The sequence below is a fragment of the Orbicella faveolata genome, unplaced genomic scaffold, assembly GCF_042242905.1.
Source record: "Orbicella faveolata isolate gen_17 unplaced genomic scaffold, um_ofav_v1 contig_46, whole genome shotgun sequence".
Classification (NCBI taxonomy): domain Eukaryota; kingdom Metazoa; phylum Cnidaria; class Anthozoa; order Scleractinia; family Merulinidae; genus Orbicella; species Orbicella faveolata.
This window is the reverse complement of record NW_028301576.1, coordinates 12107501-12124044: the sequence shown is the minus strand read 5'-3', so window position 1 is coordinate 12124044 and position 16544 is coordinate 12107501. Positions and strand designations below refer to the sequence as shown.

Here is a 16544-nt window from a genome sequence, read left to right as displayed (position 1 = left end):
TCATCGCCCAATAGAAATTGGTGTAAGAACCGAAGAAAATTTGTCAACAACTTCATTTTAGCCGGTGGAACACCCATTCATTCTATGTCTTAGACAGAATATCGCATTGATTTCTTTCCCTTTTGGTCAATTCCACAGGTATTATCATGGATAAAGAATACGATTATGTTATCCTCGGTACTGGACTGAAAGAATGTATTCTGAGCGGCGTTTTGTCGGTTGGCGGCAAAAAAGTTCTCCACATGGATCGGAACGATTTCTATGGAGGTGAGAGCACTTCGATGCACCCGCTTGAAAAGCTCTACGAAAAATTCAACGAAACTAAAGAACCGGACGACTCGTTTGGTAATGGCCGTGACTGGAATATTGATTTAGTTCCCAAGTTTTTGATGGCGGATGGAGCGCTTGTCAAGTTGCTAGTCCATACTGGTGTAACACGGTACATGCAGTTCAAACAGATCGAGGGAAGCTTTGTCTATCGCGGAGGCTCCATATACAAAGTTCCTGCCGACGAAAAGGAAGCCTTGACGTCTAGTCTGATGGGAATTTTTGAGAAGCGACGTTTTCGAGCATTCCTATTGTTTGTGCTCAAGTACAGCTGCGACGATCCAACGACATGGGAGGACATCAACCCGAAGACATCCACTATGAAAGATGTGTACACGAAGTTCGGCCTTGATAAGAACACGCAGGATTTCACAGGACACGCCATCGCTTTGTACTTGGATGATGAGTATATGACACAGCCTTGCGAGAAGCCTTTACGACGTATAAAACTCTATTATGATTCCTTATCTCGCTACGGTAAATGCCCCTATTTGTATCCTCTGTATGGCCTCGGTGAGTTGCCTCAGGGATTTGCCAGATTGTCAGCCGTGTACGGAGGGATCTACATGCTGAACAAACCCACAGATGAAATCCTCATGGAAAACGGTGCAGTTTGTGGAGTGAAATCGGAAGGAGAGATTGCCAAAACAAAGGCTGTCATCGCTGACCCGTCGTATTTTCCCGAGAGGGTGAAAAAAATTGGTCAAGTCGTTCGATGTATATGCATTCTTTCCCACCCGATTCCAAATACTAGTGACTCCAAATCCTGCCAGCTGATTATCCCTCAAAATCAAGTCAACCGAAAGTCGGGTAAGTTTGATCATAACAGATGTCTTCTACTTAATTTAGTTTGTCGCGTTTCAATTGCAGGTAATCTACAGGCTTGTGAATATATCGATCTACACTTCAAAACGCTTCTCATCCGATCAGACCTAATACCCATGATTTAAAGAGTGGTGAACTGAGTTTTGTAACATTCTTGCTCTGTGTCATCGTAATCGGGGTACATATCAAGTAAATACGGTCAAACAGCTGTCCTTCTTGTTGCTAAACATGAAGATCAAATACGATTGCTTGCATGAGTACACAAAGAAAATTTAATGTAGTCCTCTTGATTGATTGTCAATTATCCTGTTTTCATAAACATTCACTTTACAGAAGACACCGCCATTTCTCGAAGAAAGATCGGATCTTTTTTGCAGAATTAAAACATTTTTCTTTGCTTTTCCTTGAAAATCAAATTCAGTGTCTCTTCTTTGGTGACTAAGCATGATCTGAATATTGATAAGATACAAGCACCTGTTTGCTAAAGAGTAAACACGATCTTGATACATTCCCGTTGTTGCCTGTTCATTTAAAAATCAAAGTCCTTGTATTCTACTGCGTGACCTAACTACCTCAGTGCTGGAATTACAGTTGTAAACATGTCTTTGAGTGATGCTCCTTCTTTAATGTCAGACCAAAACTTCAGTTATTTTTTAGTTTTTAGTTTTAACTGCTTTCAGAGCATTCTCTTTTTTACTGTGGATCTGGTTTTCATTCACACACTATCAGCCGTTTCAAACTCAGTCATTTTGAACACACCAAATTCTGAATTTTTTCTGTCAGTTAGCCAAAACCAATCCCGTTTAATTTAGCCTCCAAATTAGAGTTAAAATATTGTCATTTTGAAAATAAATTGTTGAAATAATTATTGTTCCAACAAAAATGAAACCAGGGTTAATGTCATCCAAAAAATTCAGTTGCAAGGGAAAGTCACTATCTACATCATGATCTTGCCTGGCTACTCTGCTGTGATAACACTTAGTGAAGTCTGATTCTTTAGAAAAGAGAACTACCGGCCACCTGCTCCAACAAAAACAACACACTTAAATCTTGTTCAATAATTAACTTCATTTTCAGGGTGCTCCCTTTTAGGTCTGGCCATCAATATACAGGATTATGTGTTTACTTTACTAATAATGTGTAGTTCCAGAAAATATCCATACCTCTCCCATGGAAAAGATTTTTCCAAGACCCCCCCCCCCCCAGGAAATTCCAGTTGAGCTTCGTATATTTCTTTGAATGTTTTGGTCTTAGAGAACCCCTCCCCCACACCCCAGGAAATTCCATTCCCTTCTGCAGGGACCACTGCTATTTCAAAGTAGTGTTTTCTTCCCTTGAGGGGCAAATTGTATGGATTGACTAGCTATGTTCTCTAAACTATACAGTCTGTGCAATATATTTTGATGATATATATATCTTATTAGATGTTTTGGTGTGTAGTGTCGCTGCATATTTTTACGAGTTGTGCCGTATTTTAAATGAGCCCATAGGCGAGTCAAAATACAAACAGCAAGTAAAAATATAAAGCGATATTACACACCACAACATCTAATAAGAGATTTATTATCCAACTGCTGTAGTCAATAAATTTATCACTGAAAAGAAGGAAAGTGTGATAGTTTTGCGTGCACGTGCCAACCTGTATGGCAAACAGGTTTTCTACTGTACAAATAACTGAACAATATCGCTGTATGTTTGTACTGTTATTTGCACGGTATTTGCTGCAGTTGGATAATAATTTATAATTATATTGGTTGATTTGGTTGTGTTTCCATTTTAAGATATCTACGTGTGTTGCATGTCGCACACCAATGCTGTCACCGTCAAAGGCAGATACCTGGCTATTGTCAGTACTACAGTGGAGACAGATGATCCTGAGGCAGAGCTGGGACCTGGGTTGCAGCTGCTTGGCAAGATTGACAAAAAGTTTGTGTGGGTCAGTGAGCAGTTTCAACCACAGGATGATGGCAAAGAGAGCAATGTTAGTGCACAGTACATCTACACTGTACACCATAATGAATCGATTTAGTGCCCAGGGCACTTACATGTATTTGCTTTTGGTGCCTCAAAGGAGGGCTCCTATTTGAGACAGACCGCTTATTTCTTTTTTGAGAAACAACCGAATGTTCAAAATAAAACTTTAATATGGTATGAACCGCTGCTGATAAGTACTCTGATGGTACTGTAAAATTATAATTATTATCTTAGAAAAGGAACATTTTTTTTAGAATAGGGGCTCTTATTGGAATACAAGTAGGGGAGCTTTTTAATAAATACCCATTCGAAGAGGGGCGCTTAATTGAAAGGGGGCGCTTATTGGAAGGAGAGCACTAAATCAAATCATTACAGTATGCCAACTCTCCTGAATAGTCCCTGAGTCTCTTCAATACAGACTGAACCCTCAGGTCAAGATTGTGTATGTCTCTTAACTTCCTGGATACAAAGGACTGTGTGCTTACTGAACATTTTTCAAACTTATAATGGCCGATTTTTGGCATTTTCTTGAGGAAAATTTTGGAATATTTGATGCACTTCCGTGGTTGATTTGACATTTGATACTCTTAGCAACATTTTTTTAGGATCAAGTTAGCATCTCTGAGAGCATGTACATGTACCAAGGATTGGGTAAATGATTTTCTCACTTCTTTCTCCTTGGATACGTGTACAGTACTTGTACACCTGAGGAGTGATATAGTGGCGGGAAGCTGACCCTTAGACTGATGAGTCCGGGTCTGAACTCTGTGACGACCTTCAGATACATGTACGGCTACATGTACATGTGTCTTGAAATTCTGACGCCTGCCGGTACACTGTACTTCAAGATTGTTTCTCATCCAGCTTTTTCAAAGAAGCCCTGACAGTTGTGTTGACATTACCTAGCATTACTACGTCAAGGTCGCAATGTTTTTAGTTAGATATTATTCTGTTTTTTTTTTTTTTTTAAATTCACGATAAGCCCTAAACTTCAGATAATTTGGCTGAACATGGTCTCTTTCCAACCAGGTGCATATGGGTACCGGCAAATGTATTGCTGGAAAGTAGTCTCATCCTACTCAGTTTACTTACTTACTCACTTGGCACAATGCAGACTACAAGATTAAAGATATCAAGAGAGAGACAGGGCATTGTCGAGGTCACCTTTTAGACTAGCTTGTGGACAAGGACCTTTAAATTTGTCTTATTAAATGCAGTTAAATGCAATTTAGTGGAGTTAACAACCGAGAGTGCCTGCATTCCCGTGGTTGTCACTGGTGTTTTTGATATGTGCATGCACCAGGATTCCATGTGCTCCTGGACTGAGACATGCTGGCAGCCCTCACAGTGATAGCGTTTACAGTGAGCGTTGTTTTGCATGGGAGCACATCTTCAAGCATTCCCCCTCCCTTCCCTCCCTCTTTCTACTGTTAATTCATTGTGACGGGGCCTGTCTCCCCTTCCGCATGGGGGCTCATGCCAGCCACGGGGTGGTCTCTATCTAGGAGCTGGCTCCCAATAGTGGAAGCTCCTGGATATCGCAGGCACCCAACTTCTATTTTAGTGATGCAGTTGTTAAAGACTAGTTAGTGAGAGTCTTGGCTCACAAGTCTGTTAAAGGAGAATTTTTTCAGTGTGGTATGTTAACATAGGCTTGTTTTCACTGTTACTACAGATATTCATTTCCAAGTCGTATGACGCCACCACACATTTTGAGACAGTCTGTGAGGACATCATGAGCATGTATGAGAGGATCACAGGAGAAAAGTTTGACCTAAGTGCAATATCTCTTGCAGAGGTAGATGTTGAAGAATCGTAACATAAAATACAAATAATTATTAGTAATTGTAGCTTATAAATTATTAAATGTAATGACTGTAAGTACTGGGATTATTTGCAGTAAGCATGTTTATAAACCCATGCACACAGACAACACTTACTCAGAATTCAAAAGTGATTCCCCAAATTTAAGTAATGAACATTTGTAAAGCACTGTTTCCCAATTGTTTTGTTGATTCACTGCTGAAGTTGGAAAGAATTACAGCTTGGTATGTTGAGGGTTAGTCAACCATTTAAAAATAGTCTTATATGAAAATGCTTCTTTGTGATCGTTACATTTTATTATTTAATAATATTAGTACTAATGAATGTCAATGCCAGGCAAAGCACTAATTAACCATTGTTGTAACTAGTCTAAATGCTAATTAAATAGAGCAGTCTTCAATTGAGTGTCAAAAGTAATCAGATAATTACTTTCATTGGTTTTGGTTTTACTAGAGTTTGAGATTCACTGTGTAGTCAACTGGTAAGTAACTGGTGTGGTTTTACTTTTATGACACTTAATTGAAAACCACTCATGTTAAGTTGAGTTGGTTGCAGGAGTAGTTCAAACAACTAAACAACACAATTCAGATAAAGTTCTCCAAGCTGTATTGAACACAACAGGGATACAAGAGCACACCATGAACAGCTAACTCCAGTGTAACCTAGCCTCCAAAGCATGTGGGCTTAACAAATAATCTCTGCAAGGTCAGAAGACCTATCATTTCAATACACAATGTGTTGTGTGGCATTTCTTTCATGTTAAGCTAAGCAGCAGTAGGCCCTTTGCATGACTGCATCACCTGACCGTGTCAATCATAAAAAATGGTTGTAATGCGAAATATATGCACCAGAAATGGAAAGAACATGATGAAATTAGTAAGTAAGTAATAGTAAGATTTCCAATTTTGAGGTTACTGACAGGCAAGATTTTAGAACAGTTTTAGTTTGACAATTTTAAACAAAAAATAATTTGAGTATGTTTGATGGCAAAGCTCACCATCCAGCAATGTTTTTACTTACAAGTCAACATGTAACTGGTGAATTTTTTTAGACCTTTAGTCTGTTAGATAGCCATAACATCTTACACTTGAACGTCAGTGGCCTTGAAATATGAGATCTTTAGTTACTTAGTTGATCACGCATTTTCTATCCCTGGTATCTATTTGAACTACCACAACCATTTTTTATATGATTGACAAGATCATGTGACATGGTCATGCAAAGAGCATTTACACAGTGCTTATTGTGTGGTCACGAATGTTCTTGGGCGTGCTTGATTCTAATCAGGGCAGCTGAATTATCTGGTGTCAAATTTCAATAGAATTCTCAATTTAAAACCTCTTCCAAAACAAGTGTCTGAAGATTGCCAATAATTCCTGCTGTTGCAGTCTATTATGATGCAAGATGATTCAGTCTATTATCAGATTTATTTCAAGGGGAAACAACGTTATTATTAGCTTGGCTGTACCAACAGGCTAGAATTTCTTTGAGGAACAGGGCTGTGTTCTAAAAGCACCCAGTTGCCACAGACAGCTAACTTTGGGTAACTGGAAAAAGTTACTTTTTTCACATTAAGCCTTTTAATTATAAAGTGCTGGGCACCCAGAATTTCATGGTTAGGAACCTTTGAGCACCTCGTAATTTTTCTTAGATCACAGCCTTGGGAATATCTTGAAAAGTAAATGATAATTTAATATTACATATTGGTGAACTGCACTTAAAAAATCCCATTTAAAAGCAAATTATATAATTATTTTATCAAGTTGAAAAGGTTTTGTCATTGATAATGAAGAAACCTTTTCGTATATAAAAATATTGCAATTCTAATGTAGACTAAAATTTAGTTTAATTATTATTTATAATATTTTTTATTTAATATTTATTTGTTCAGAAATAAATATATTACTAGGAGTATTTTAAAAGCAGTTGTTTAAGGCTTGAAGTATTATTAAATATTTGTAATAGTAATGTTAATGTAATTAACATTTATTCATTATTTAATGTTTTATTTTCTTCTATTGCTAAATAAATAGCTTTGACTTGGGGAGAATTTATGTGGAGAAAAGTTGTCCCGAATAGAATGGTCACCTCAACATAGAGAAACCCCAGACGAGATTATTTTTCATACATTTCTTGATACATGTATAGGCTGCATCGGTTTTGACATCATTACCATTGAGCATGCATGAAACTAGAAAGGGCAACAAGTGGCTCATATAATTGCTCAGTGCAGTAAAATATATATTATTAAAGACCTGTGATGGGAAATCATGCACTGATGACCCAGAATAGAGCGTTTTCATGTGATGTCATCAAATTCTTAAATCCAAAACTAATTAGTACCAGCAAAGTTTTTATCCTCATCAGGCATAAGAGGTACTAAATTTATGTCTGTTTACAGCTTTCCAGCTCAATAGCATTCTTCGTTTGGAAACTAGCGCATTTTGAATTTCATTGCCATGACATAAAGCTGCATAAAGCTACGATCACGTTTGTCGAAAAATATGTATTTATCTCTTGATTTTTAGCCATTTAAGACATTATAGTATTTGGAAAAGTGCTTATAGGATTGCTTCTTTGTTCAATGCAGATAATCAGTGTCCTAGATAACCAAAGTAAGTTCCAGATGTTGACACTATTTTCTGGCCGCCGTATTGGTGTACCACACAGGAACACGCACATGGCTGCTCCATACTAGGCTCAGTAAATTTGTGCGTAACATTTTGACTAATATCTAAACTTTGGGACAATGCACACACCTTAACCTCAGAACTTTCTTTTTTATTTATCTTCTATAATATCACAATTTCTTGACTTTGTCCTCTGAATGGTTTTTGATTATATTTTCTAATTGCGTGACAATGAAAACACTCTTATACTGACTACAATGGTTCATAATACGATTATTATCATGAACAAGGAAGATGAAAAGCATTGAAATATTTAAAACAAAACATGGAGTACTGTGCATAAATATATTTATTTTGATTTTATTGATATACCTGAAACATTCACCCCTCATTTGCGAGCAAAAAATAATGATTTATTTATAAGTTATTAATAATTCCTTTCAGGATTGTGCTGAGGTAAAAAAGTGTTAAAATCCAACTCTTTTTCAAGAAGTATTTAAAACTAGGAAACACAATCCATGGGAGCTCTCCATTTGACCAAAAATTTTGGTTTGCATTTTCCGAAATTTCCAGTGGTGAATGGCAGAGCATTTTCCACAATTTCCTGAATAAAGGACAACCTAATTTCCAAAACTTTCTTACCTGGAATTTCTGTTCAATTTGATTTCCAGGGTTTGCACTTCATAAAGTTAACAATTTTCGAGTTTACTGGAAATTTTCTAAAAATTTCTGTGCCATGACTGCCCCCATTTCCAAAGTTGTGGTATTTTTGGTTGAATAGAAAGTTCCCAGTATGTCAGTTCAGTGTTAATTATTCTGTATTCCTTGGCATTCAAACATTTTGCAAAGCGATATGCCTGCACTGCAGGCTGCTACATGTAGTTTGTGTTTTGGTTTGACTCCTGAGGAATTCACAATGGAACTGACAGAATTTTGCATTGAAAAACATTTCAACCTTGAAACAATTTCAAATGGAAATTGAAAAGTTTTTATAATGATAGTTGTTTCAAATAAAGAGTTAACTCAAAGTAGAATAATTTAATTGTATTAAATCAATGTGATGCAGATTAGAAGTTATGTAGGCAGGTTTACATAGCAGTGGTCCAAGCATTTCATCTGCGTTGCCATAACATACAGTATTTTGCGACAAAAATACTTCATTGTGATTGGCTTAGAGCAGGCCAATTTATTGTAACTTTAATTTATTTGCAGTGCAAATAATGCAGGCACATTCATAACTTTCTTTTAATATTTATTTTTGTCAAATAATGATTAATTTCACCAAAGCTTGAGCAATTGAGGGTCTATATTACTCTTTCAAATTGCACTCACGAAAAGGCTTGTGAATTTTGAGAGAATTTCAAATATCACTCGTAGTATAAATTCTTATTTACACACGCATTCATATAGCTTACCTAATATATATATATATATATATATATATATATATATATATATATATATATATATATATATATATATATATATATTTATTTATTTATTTATTTATTTACTTACTTATTTAGCAAGTTGCCTATTACTATTACATGAGATGGGCACAGGAGAGGAAGGGAAAGATTATTATGGGCTTTGTTTATCCTTTCCTCTCCGCCTCCCCTTATTTATCGCACCTTTCAATAACGCACGAACTCTGCTCAATCAGCGGTTTTGTTTTTCGCTGCCGTCAATCATCATAGCGACCCTCAGGACCTTGCAAGGAAACTGCAGTTTAATAACTTCAATGGGTTTAAGTTACGTCTGTGGGTTGTGATTGGCCGTCGTAATCATTATTGATGGCCGGGGAAATAAGGCTTTGAACTTCAGGGTTCGGGTGTTATTGGAGAGCTCATCCCCAGGCCTTGCGGTCAAATGTGTACCACTGCATGGCTGGTGGGATTTGTCGCGCGAGTGTTATGTTTCAGCGGCAGAGCCGCGGACGCTATGATAGAGTACATGTGTCTTTAAATTATTTCTTGTTCATATTAGGTACTGATGCTTCATTAAACTATTGAGAAACGAGTTTTGTCAGTTTTTTTTTAAAATTTTGTTATGGTTTACTTGTGAGGCTTTTTGGTCTGAAGTTTTTTCATCAGTCTGATGTCAAATTCAGCCGGATTTGAAACAAGGATGGTTTCAGAGCTGGAAGTAGAGTCACGGTTGGTGCGCTCGCCTCCGGATCGAGTGGTCCGGATTCGAGCCCTGGCCGGGGACATTTTGTTGTGTTCTTGGGCAAGACACTTTACTCTCAGAGTGCCTCTCTCCACCCAGGTGTATAAATGGGTTCCCGCGAACTTAATGCTGAGGGTAACCCTGCGATGGACTAGCATCCCATCCAGGGGGGAGTAGAAATACTCCCAGTCGCTTCATGCCACTGAAATTGGGATGAGCACTTGTCTGTTGTGGCACTTGACCCGTATGCAGACTTTGCCTTTACCTTACAGTTAATCATTAGAAACACGACCATTACCACTGAACCTGTCAAGAGTTTAGTGAAAAATACAGTGACCTTATTGACTGATTGGGAGGGCTGGACGAGAGACTTGAGGTCATGGTGTACTGACTAAGCCTAGCAAGTCCCTGCAAGAGTTCGAAAGTCCAACTTTATCTGTCTGGAATAACGAGAGGAGTTCTTGCCGAATGCACCAGTATATGCCTAGCTATGCTTAAGAAATCAGCTTTAACTGTTTCGCGAGATGAGCGGATAAACGGTTGGGCAAGAAATGGTCTCAGTAAGATGCGTTTCGGAACAGAGCAAGGAATCTGGCTGAGCTGTGCAGGACTGGCAGCCGGCACTCGTGGGAACTTGTTCCTTAATTCGCGTCACTCTGTCGGATAGCGGACAGACCAGGAGACTCCTTTGGAACTGAGGAAAACGTCTTTATTAGTTTATGGTAGAGCTGAGCTCGTCTATTTTTCACAATGTAAATTAAGCGTAGGATATCTTGCTGGCTAGGAAGCCCTGGCCACTCGCATAAACTTCTGGTGTATTTCCTGTGGGTTGTGTTTGCCGTCTCTATCTTCCCACCACACACTTAATATTGAAGGTACAAATACGGCCCCAGAACCACACCCATTAGCCCACATCTTTTCCCCACCCACTGAGGAAGACATCGCCCTGAATATCACACTCCCAAGTGTGCTTGGTGGCGAATTTCGGGTGATATGTGACCATATGTTTGCTGGCTGGTAAGTTGTTACGAGCAAATTTTCTGGTAGGGACATGTCACATGTCTGCTGGGAAAAAGGAACAGCTGCAAATTTGCCGACAACCAGAAAAATTTTTAAAGTACTTTTTTCTTGGTTACCTCATGATCCTCAGTACTATATATAAACAATAGTCTTCATTTGGCGCGAAAATATGCTCGGGTATTTGCCCTGCAAGGAAACAGTTCTCGACACCAGCACTAAAATCAGGATCGTTAACACCATCGTCAAGCCTGTATTGCTCTATGGAGCCGAAACCTGGAGAACCACTGTCACCACTATGAAAAGAATCCAGACTTTCATTAACACCTGCCTCAGAGGGATTCTTAAGACACGCTGGCCAGACATCATGAACAACCAAGATCTGTGGAAACGAACGAGACAGCAGCCTATAGAAATTGGCATCTTTCAAAGACGCTGGAAGTGGATCGGCCACACCCTTTTGAAGTCCTCATCTAACATCACAAGGCAAGCCCTCACCTGGAATCCTCAGGGGAAAAGGAAGAGGAGCCGACCAAGAAACTCGTGGCGCTGTGACCTAGAGGCAGACATGAGGAGAAATGGCTATACGTGGGGAGAACTGCAACGACTGGCCCAGGACCGTGATGACTAGAGGGTGCTTATTGGTGGCCTTTGCCCCATTATATGTTCCGAGAGCTTGAGGGAAACTGTGAACTTTGAGGAACAGATAATGTCCAAGGGCAAATGTCCGAGCATAGTTTCGCGCCAAATGGAGGTTACTGTGTTGATTATCCTTCAAATATTGTTTTACAGCATGCGCAGTTTTGAAAATTGAGGAATATCAGTCACGTATCGTGTTTAGACCAATCGCTCGCGAGCGAAAATATTGGATGGATTACATGAAATGAATATTATCATGATCAAGCCAACAAAGACAATCGATTTCGGAGAGTTTTTGCGTTACTCACTAGTACACACTGTCCAAGCATTTCACATCTGATGAAGGAAAGTGTCAACCTTTTTTCAACTACTAATAACTCGTGTTTTCAGTCAGAGGAAGCGCCAGTCAAATGAAACCAGACTTTAGTGCTTTACAGGTATCTTCGCTTTCCTTGCTCGCGGCTTTCGTTGTTCGAGCTCTCCATGAAACAAAATAAGGAGTAAACGAATTGAAAAAGGTGCCGATAAAATATTAAAATTTAGATTAAAATAAATAGAATGCTCAAAGCTGCAAGGCTAAGGGAGTTGAGGGGACGGTAATGATGTGTATTTTCACGCCATCAAGAGCTCATTTCACATTATGAAGGCTTGTTCTCAAAGCAGGTGCAGTACACTTAGGCTCGTCCACACTAAGTATAGCCGGAGAAAATAGAAAACGGCGTTTTCACTCTGAAAACGCATCAAATGTTTTCCGTCCACACTACGCCGAAGAAATCTGAAAACGGCGTTTTTACTCTGAAAAGGCATCAAATGTTTTCCGTTCAAACCACGCCGAAGAAATCTGAAAACGCATCAAATGTTTTCCGTTCAAATTACGCCAGAGAAATTTGAAAACGCAACAATCACGGCCGGTCATTTTGGATGTGTGTTTGAAGGAGACTAGCTAGGTCCTGGAAATTACATAATTACCGCGAGGTCATTGTTTTCGAAAAGCTTCGTTTTCAAAATGTTTTCCATCCACACTAAAACGCAAAGCCGGTGAGCAGCGTGTTTTCGAAAAGCTCCTTTATCGTGACGGATTAGTGTAGACGGAAGGCTTATAACCGTAGAAATCAGTAAGGCTTCGTTTTCGAAAAGGTTTCCCGTCCACACTAAAACGCAAAGCTGGCGTTTTCAAATTCCTCAAGTTTAAAGAGAGTTTTTGAAAAGTTCCGTTTTTCGTGACGGATTAGTGCAGAGACGAAAGGCCTACAACCGTAGAAATAATTAAAGCTGGTTAACAACTATGCCTTCAAGTTCTAGCTGAGATCTAGTTTTCAAATTTTTAAACAAACGAAAATGAACCGCAAAAACAAAAAAAATAATAAAATAAAACACACAGCGTACCCTCGAGCGAAGCAGAAGTTAGGACCTAAAAGCCTGATTATTAATTAATCTGCCATTTTAGCCGCCTTTTTGTCTACGCAAGGAAAATAAAAAATTCGCATTAACCGACCTTGATCGAGACATAGAAATATTGCCCTCACTCACTGATCCATTTTAGTTTTCTTTTTGTTCATTTGTAGTGACATTCGACTTCGGCTGGCCGGTCGGTACTTAACACTGCTAAATTAAAAAAAACAAACAAATGGAGCCACTTTCATATGGGCATGTGCACATAAAGGGGAGATCCGAGTTGCTTGGCAAAGATTTCGTTTTTCATTCAAGTCGACCAAGTTCTTATCTCGTATTGAAAAGTTCCTAAGCAAAACAAAATGCTTTCGATTCATTCGAACTGTTTGCAATTATGTGAAATTAGCGAAATCAGTTAAATTTTTTAAAACTCAACATGTAGACAGCCGATGGAATTGATGAAAACAAAACTCAGGGGATAGCTTATGAATTTTAAATGGCGGAGCAAACTTTACGACCAATGCCAACTGTCAGAAAAACAGACAGCTTAAAACCGCTATGACTAGAAAGTAGCTATTTGCGGTCCTAAGTCTTGACGTAGAATTAATTATTTATGTTCAAATGTAACCCACTCAGTGAATAATGTATGTGAATACCTCACGCAAAGTTTACCGTTCCTTAGCACCTGTGTATATCGAGTGGTACATGCGAAAACGACTTTCCACCGTTTCTTATCAAAGCAAGGCCTAAAAAATGATCTTTTCATTTAGAATGCCCCCAGTCGTTAACAATAAAAGATTTACAGTGACATGTTGTACAGTTATTGTAAAAATGAATCTATGCAAACTGAGTGTGTCTAATTTTCAAATGCGTGTGGTGTTCTATTTTTTGGTAATGATGCTTATTTGCCTTCAAGGACAGGTGAATACCGATGTCAAGAAAATCTTGAGTCCTTGGGACACAGGACGTATTGAGACCGTTGCACAAAATTTTCAATGTATTTTGCTAAAATATTAAAGCCTCTAAAGAGCACCATTTACGTGAAGGAGAAGGGTTGTCGGACAATACTTTTTGGTTAATTAATCACCGACAAATTGTTTTTATTTTATTTTCACTCGGACGCGAACTGTTGATTGATTTATCGTGCCACTTGGGACAGCGAGATAAATTTGCATACGACGTGAAGACAGTTTATATAACATAAATTAAAACAAACGAATCAACTGAACGCCAGAGAATGACTGATAAACACTGCTGAGTTACTGAGGATTTTATTACGAGCACTCAGATCCGCCAAGTTAGGTGAATATGTCTTCAACAGCCGGCCTTGTGCTACTCGTTATCACCGCGCTGTTTCTACTTCCTGCAAAAGGACGACAAGTTTTGACACTGGGTAAGCGAGTGAGCATTATTAACAACCTTTCGAAATAATTGTTTTAAAATCTAACTGTCTGAAGACACAGCATTTGAGTAGCTTTGTCAGCCGAGAGCTAACAAAAAGTATGTTTCATTTCCAGGCGCTATTTTCTCCAAGAATAGCACAGACCTCGATGAGAAAATTTTCAAGTTCGCCATAAGCTCCATCAACAAGCAGAACTTTCTTTCGAACATAACTCTAAATTATTCGGTGAAGTATGCTGCGCGGGACAATTCGTTTGAGAATATTTATAGTGGTAAGTATAACACCAGGTTCACACCTTTGCAGATGGCTCTATCTGCTATGCAGCTGTATGAGAAAATCGAATTTGACGTTAAGCCATTTACTAATCTTGCAGTGAGTTTCTCATATCTAAGTATATTTTTATACTTCTTACTATATTTCCTTGATATTTTCTCGTTCAGTGAAATAAGCGTTCATCGACATCTATTTTTGTTGGTATTTGTTTATCAGAGAGGTCCACATAGCCTGCGTTGATTGGAAGCCGGTTCACACTAAGTTGGATACCGGGGCATTTCACAGCGCGAAAACGCCATCATTTGAAAGCGCGCTCACTGACTGCAGGGCTAGGGCAAGAATTTTACACAGGGATTTAAAAAATAAAACAGATACTTCAAATTTCGTAATGAAATATCAGTACGAATTAATATGTTTTTATTATTTAAAGTACAAGGAAGATTGAAGCAATTAATTGACAGGAATTTATCTCACGATCCATTTGAATGCGTGTGGGAGTTTACGGCAATTTGAATATTTGAAATTTTGACGATGATTGTATTTAAGTTGAATAGGAAGGTTCTGCATGGCTGGTGGTAAGAAAGCGACAACGTTCGCTTAAATTCAGCTCACGGAGGATCTTGAATGTGCCGCGCTATTTCAGTGATATTTAAATGTAATGATAGAATTAAACTGGCGATCGCAGCGTGAGTGTAGCTTTAATTTCTCTTGATAGTTATTCCTGTTTTGCTTTTCATATCCTTGTAATAGCGCGTTAGAAGAGAGGGCTTCTTGCTTGTAAAGGCTTGCCTAACGAGTAACCAACTGATAGTAAAAAAGCAAGCTGTATCGACATTCACTCAGCATGTGCCAAATTAATGCATCTCGTTCGCATTATTATTATTAAAGAAAATGGTTAAATATGAAATATCTAAAAAATCTCAATTGGTTCAAAGTTCTCAAAATCAGGTGTGTTGACAATGATAACTTCGCTGTCGTTGAGCAGCGGTCGTTTCATCCAACCGCTGACCGTAGTGCCAGTAAGCTCTGGGCTCGAGGTTGCCCTGCCCAGGATAGCATTCGCGTGAGCTCTCGCGCGTGTTTCTTACGCTTACCAGTTCGCCCGTGTCACCCTAAAGGTGAGCCTTTGTATTGCCAGGCAAAAGCGGGTGAAAAATTGGTGTTCCCTGTTTCGCGCATTTTCTACTTGTTTATTATGTATATGCCCCGACTTGTCCCTGTCTTGTGAGTCAAAATTATATACGCTGACTTACTATCCAGCGCTACTCTGCAGTGGTCCCTGAGTAGACTGTTCAGAGCCCTTTATTTTCTCGTATTTTTATCTGATCGTACTCGCGGTTAGAATCGCGAGAGGACTGGACGCCAGTGCAAAACGGAAGACTTGACTGACCCCACCCCCCACCCCCGCGTGCTTCGCGCTCGCTCCGCTCGCTTTTTCTTGCGCGTGCGTAAATAGAGAGGCTGTGAACAATCTAGTCCCTGAGTCAACTTTGTGATTTCTTAGTTCGCCGCTATTTATAAAGAATTCTATGGAAGTTTCTCTCACAAGGAGTACCTCAGTATAGGGAGTGACTCGCCGGTCAGGGACTAATGATCTTCATATAAACAGTCCTTTAAATCGCGCAGTTTTCCTGGCTGCATTATAACGTATATTGCTTGTTTCATATAGCCAATCAACTCATCTCCGAGGGTGTGATAGCAATCATCGGTCCCAGGACTTCAACGGCTGTAAAAGCCATGCACTCGCTATGTTCCAAGTTCCACATTCCTCAGATCAGCGCCTCTGCCACAGACCCAGAATTCTATTTCAATTTGGAGCGCTATAAGTACTTACTGCGCATGTCTCCGTCTGATTTAAGAATGAACGTCGCCATGAGGGATCTGATTGAACATTTCAAATGGGAGAGGATGGGTATCTTGACATCAGCCACGGTTTATGGTAAGACACTGTATGGCTTTCAATCACCATTAATGGAAAATCATACAGCGTAAAATTGTGATAAATACCTAAAAGGCATTTTGGTGGACTTATTTTGGTCTGGGAAAGGTTTTATTACACAGCTTAAGCACCT

General features: G+C 39.0%; 3 protein-coding genes across 3 annotated transcripts in view; all 3 read left to right on the top strand.

Annotated features, from left to right (window-relative positions):
• Positions 1-48: 48 nt before the first annotated feature.
• Positions 49-7989, top strand: LOC110046245 (rab GDP dissociation inhibitor alpha-like). Its single transcript, XM_020751935.2, has 3 exons — positions 49-1137; positions 2934-3133; positions 4802-7989. The coding sequence occupies exons 1-3, from the start codon at positions 147-149 to the stop codon at positions 4943-4945; spliced, it is 1335 nt and encodes a 444-aa protein (XP_020607594.2). The 5' UTR covers positions 49-146; the 3' UTR covers positions 4946-7989.
• Positions 7990-10938: 2949 nt separating this feature from the next.
• LOC149098394 (uncharacterized) lies at positions 10939-11397 on the top strand. Its single transcript, XM_089276684.1, has one exon. It carries the CDS (start codon positions 10939-10941, stop codon positions 11395-11397), a length of 459 nt encoding a protein of 152 aa, XP_089132810.1.
• A 2603-nt stretch (positions 11398-14000) lies between these two features.
• LOC110047855 (glutamate receptor ionotropic, kainate 2-like) overlaps positions 14001-16544 on the top strand; it is an 18141-nt gene continuing 15597 nt past the window's right edge. The window contains exons 1-3 of the mRNA XM_089277708.1: positions 14001-14190; positions 14315-14470; positions 16142-16411. Coding sequence (XP_089133834.1) covers positions 14106-14190; positions 14315-14470; positions 16142-16411 — 511 coding nt within the window. The 5' untranslated portion in view covers positions 14001-14105. The remainder of the gene's footprint in view (positions 14191-14314; positions 14471-16141; positions 16412-16544) is intronic.

What these genes read in the sequence shown, in the direction of transcription:
- LOC110046245 (XM_020751935.2), top strand. Translation starts at nt 147, where the DNA reads ATGGATAAAGAATACGATTATGTTATCCTCGGTACTGGACTGAAAGAA. An exon ending in TCAAGTCAACCGAAAGTCGG is followed by an intron (nt 1,138 to 2,933) that starts GTAAGTTTGATC and finishes TTCCATTTTAAG; the next exon opens with ATATCTACGTGTGTTGCATG. An exon ending in ATGATGGCAAAGAGAGCAAT is followed by an intron (nt 3,134 to 4,801) that starts GTTAGTGCACAG and finishes CTGTTACTACAG; the next exon opens with ATATTCATTTCCAAGTCGTA.
- LOC149098394 (XM_089276684.1), top strand. Translation starts at nt 10,939, where the DNA reads ATGCTCGGGTATTTGCCCTGCAAGGAAACAGTTCTCGACACCAGCACT.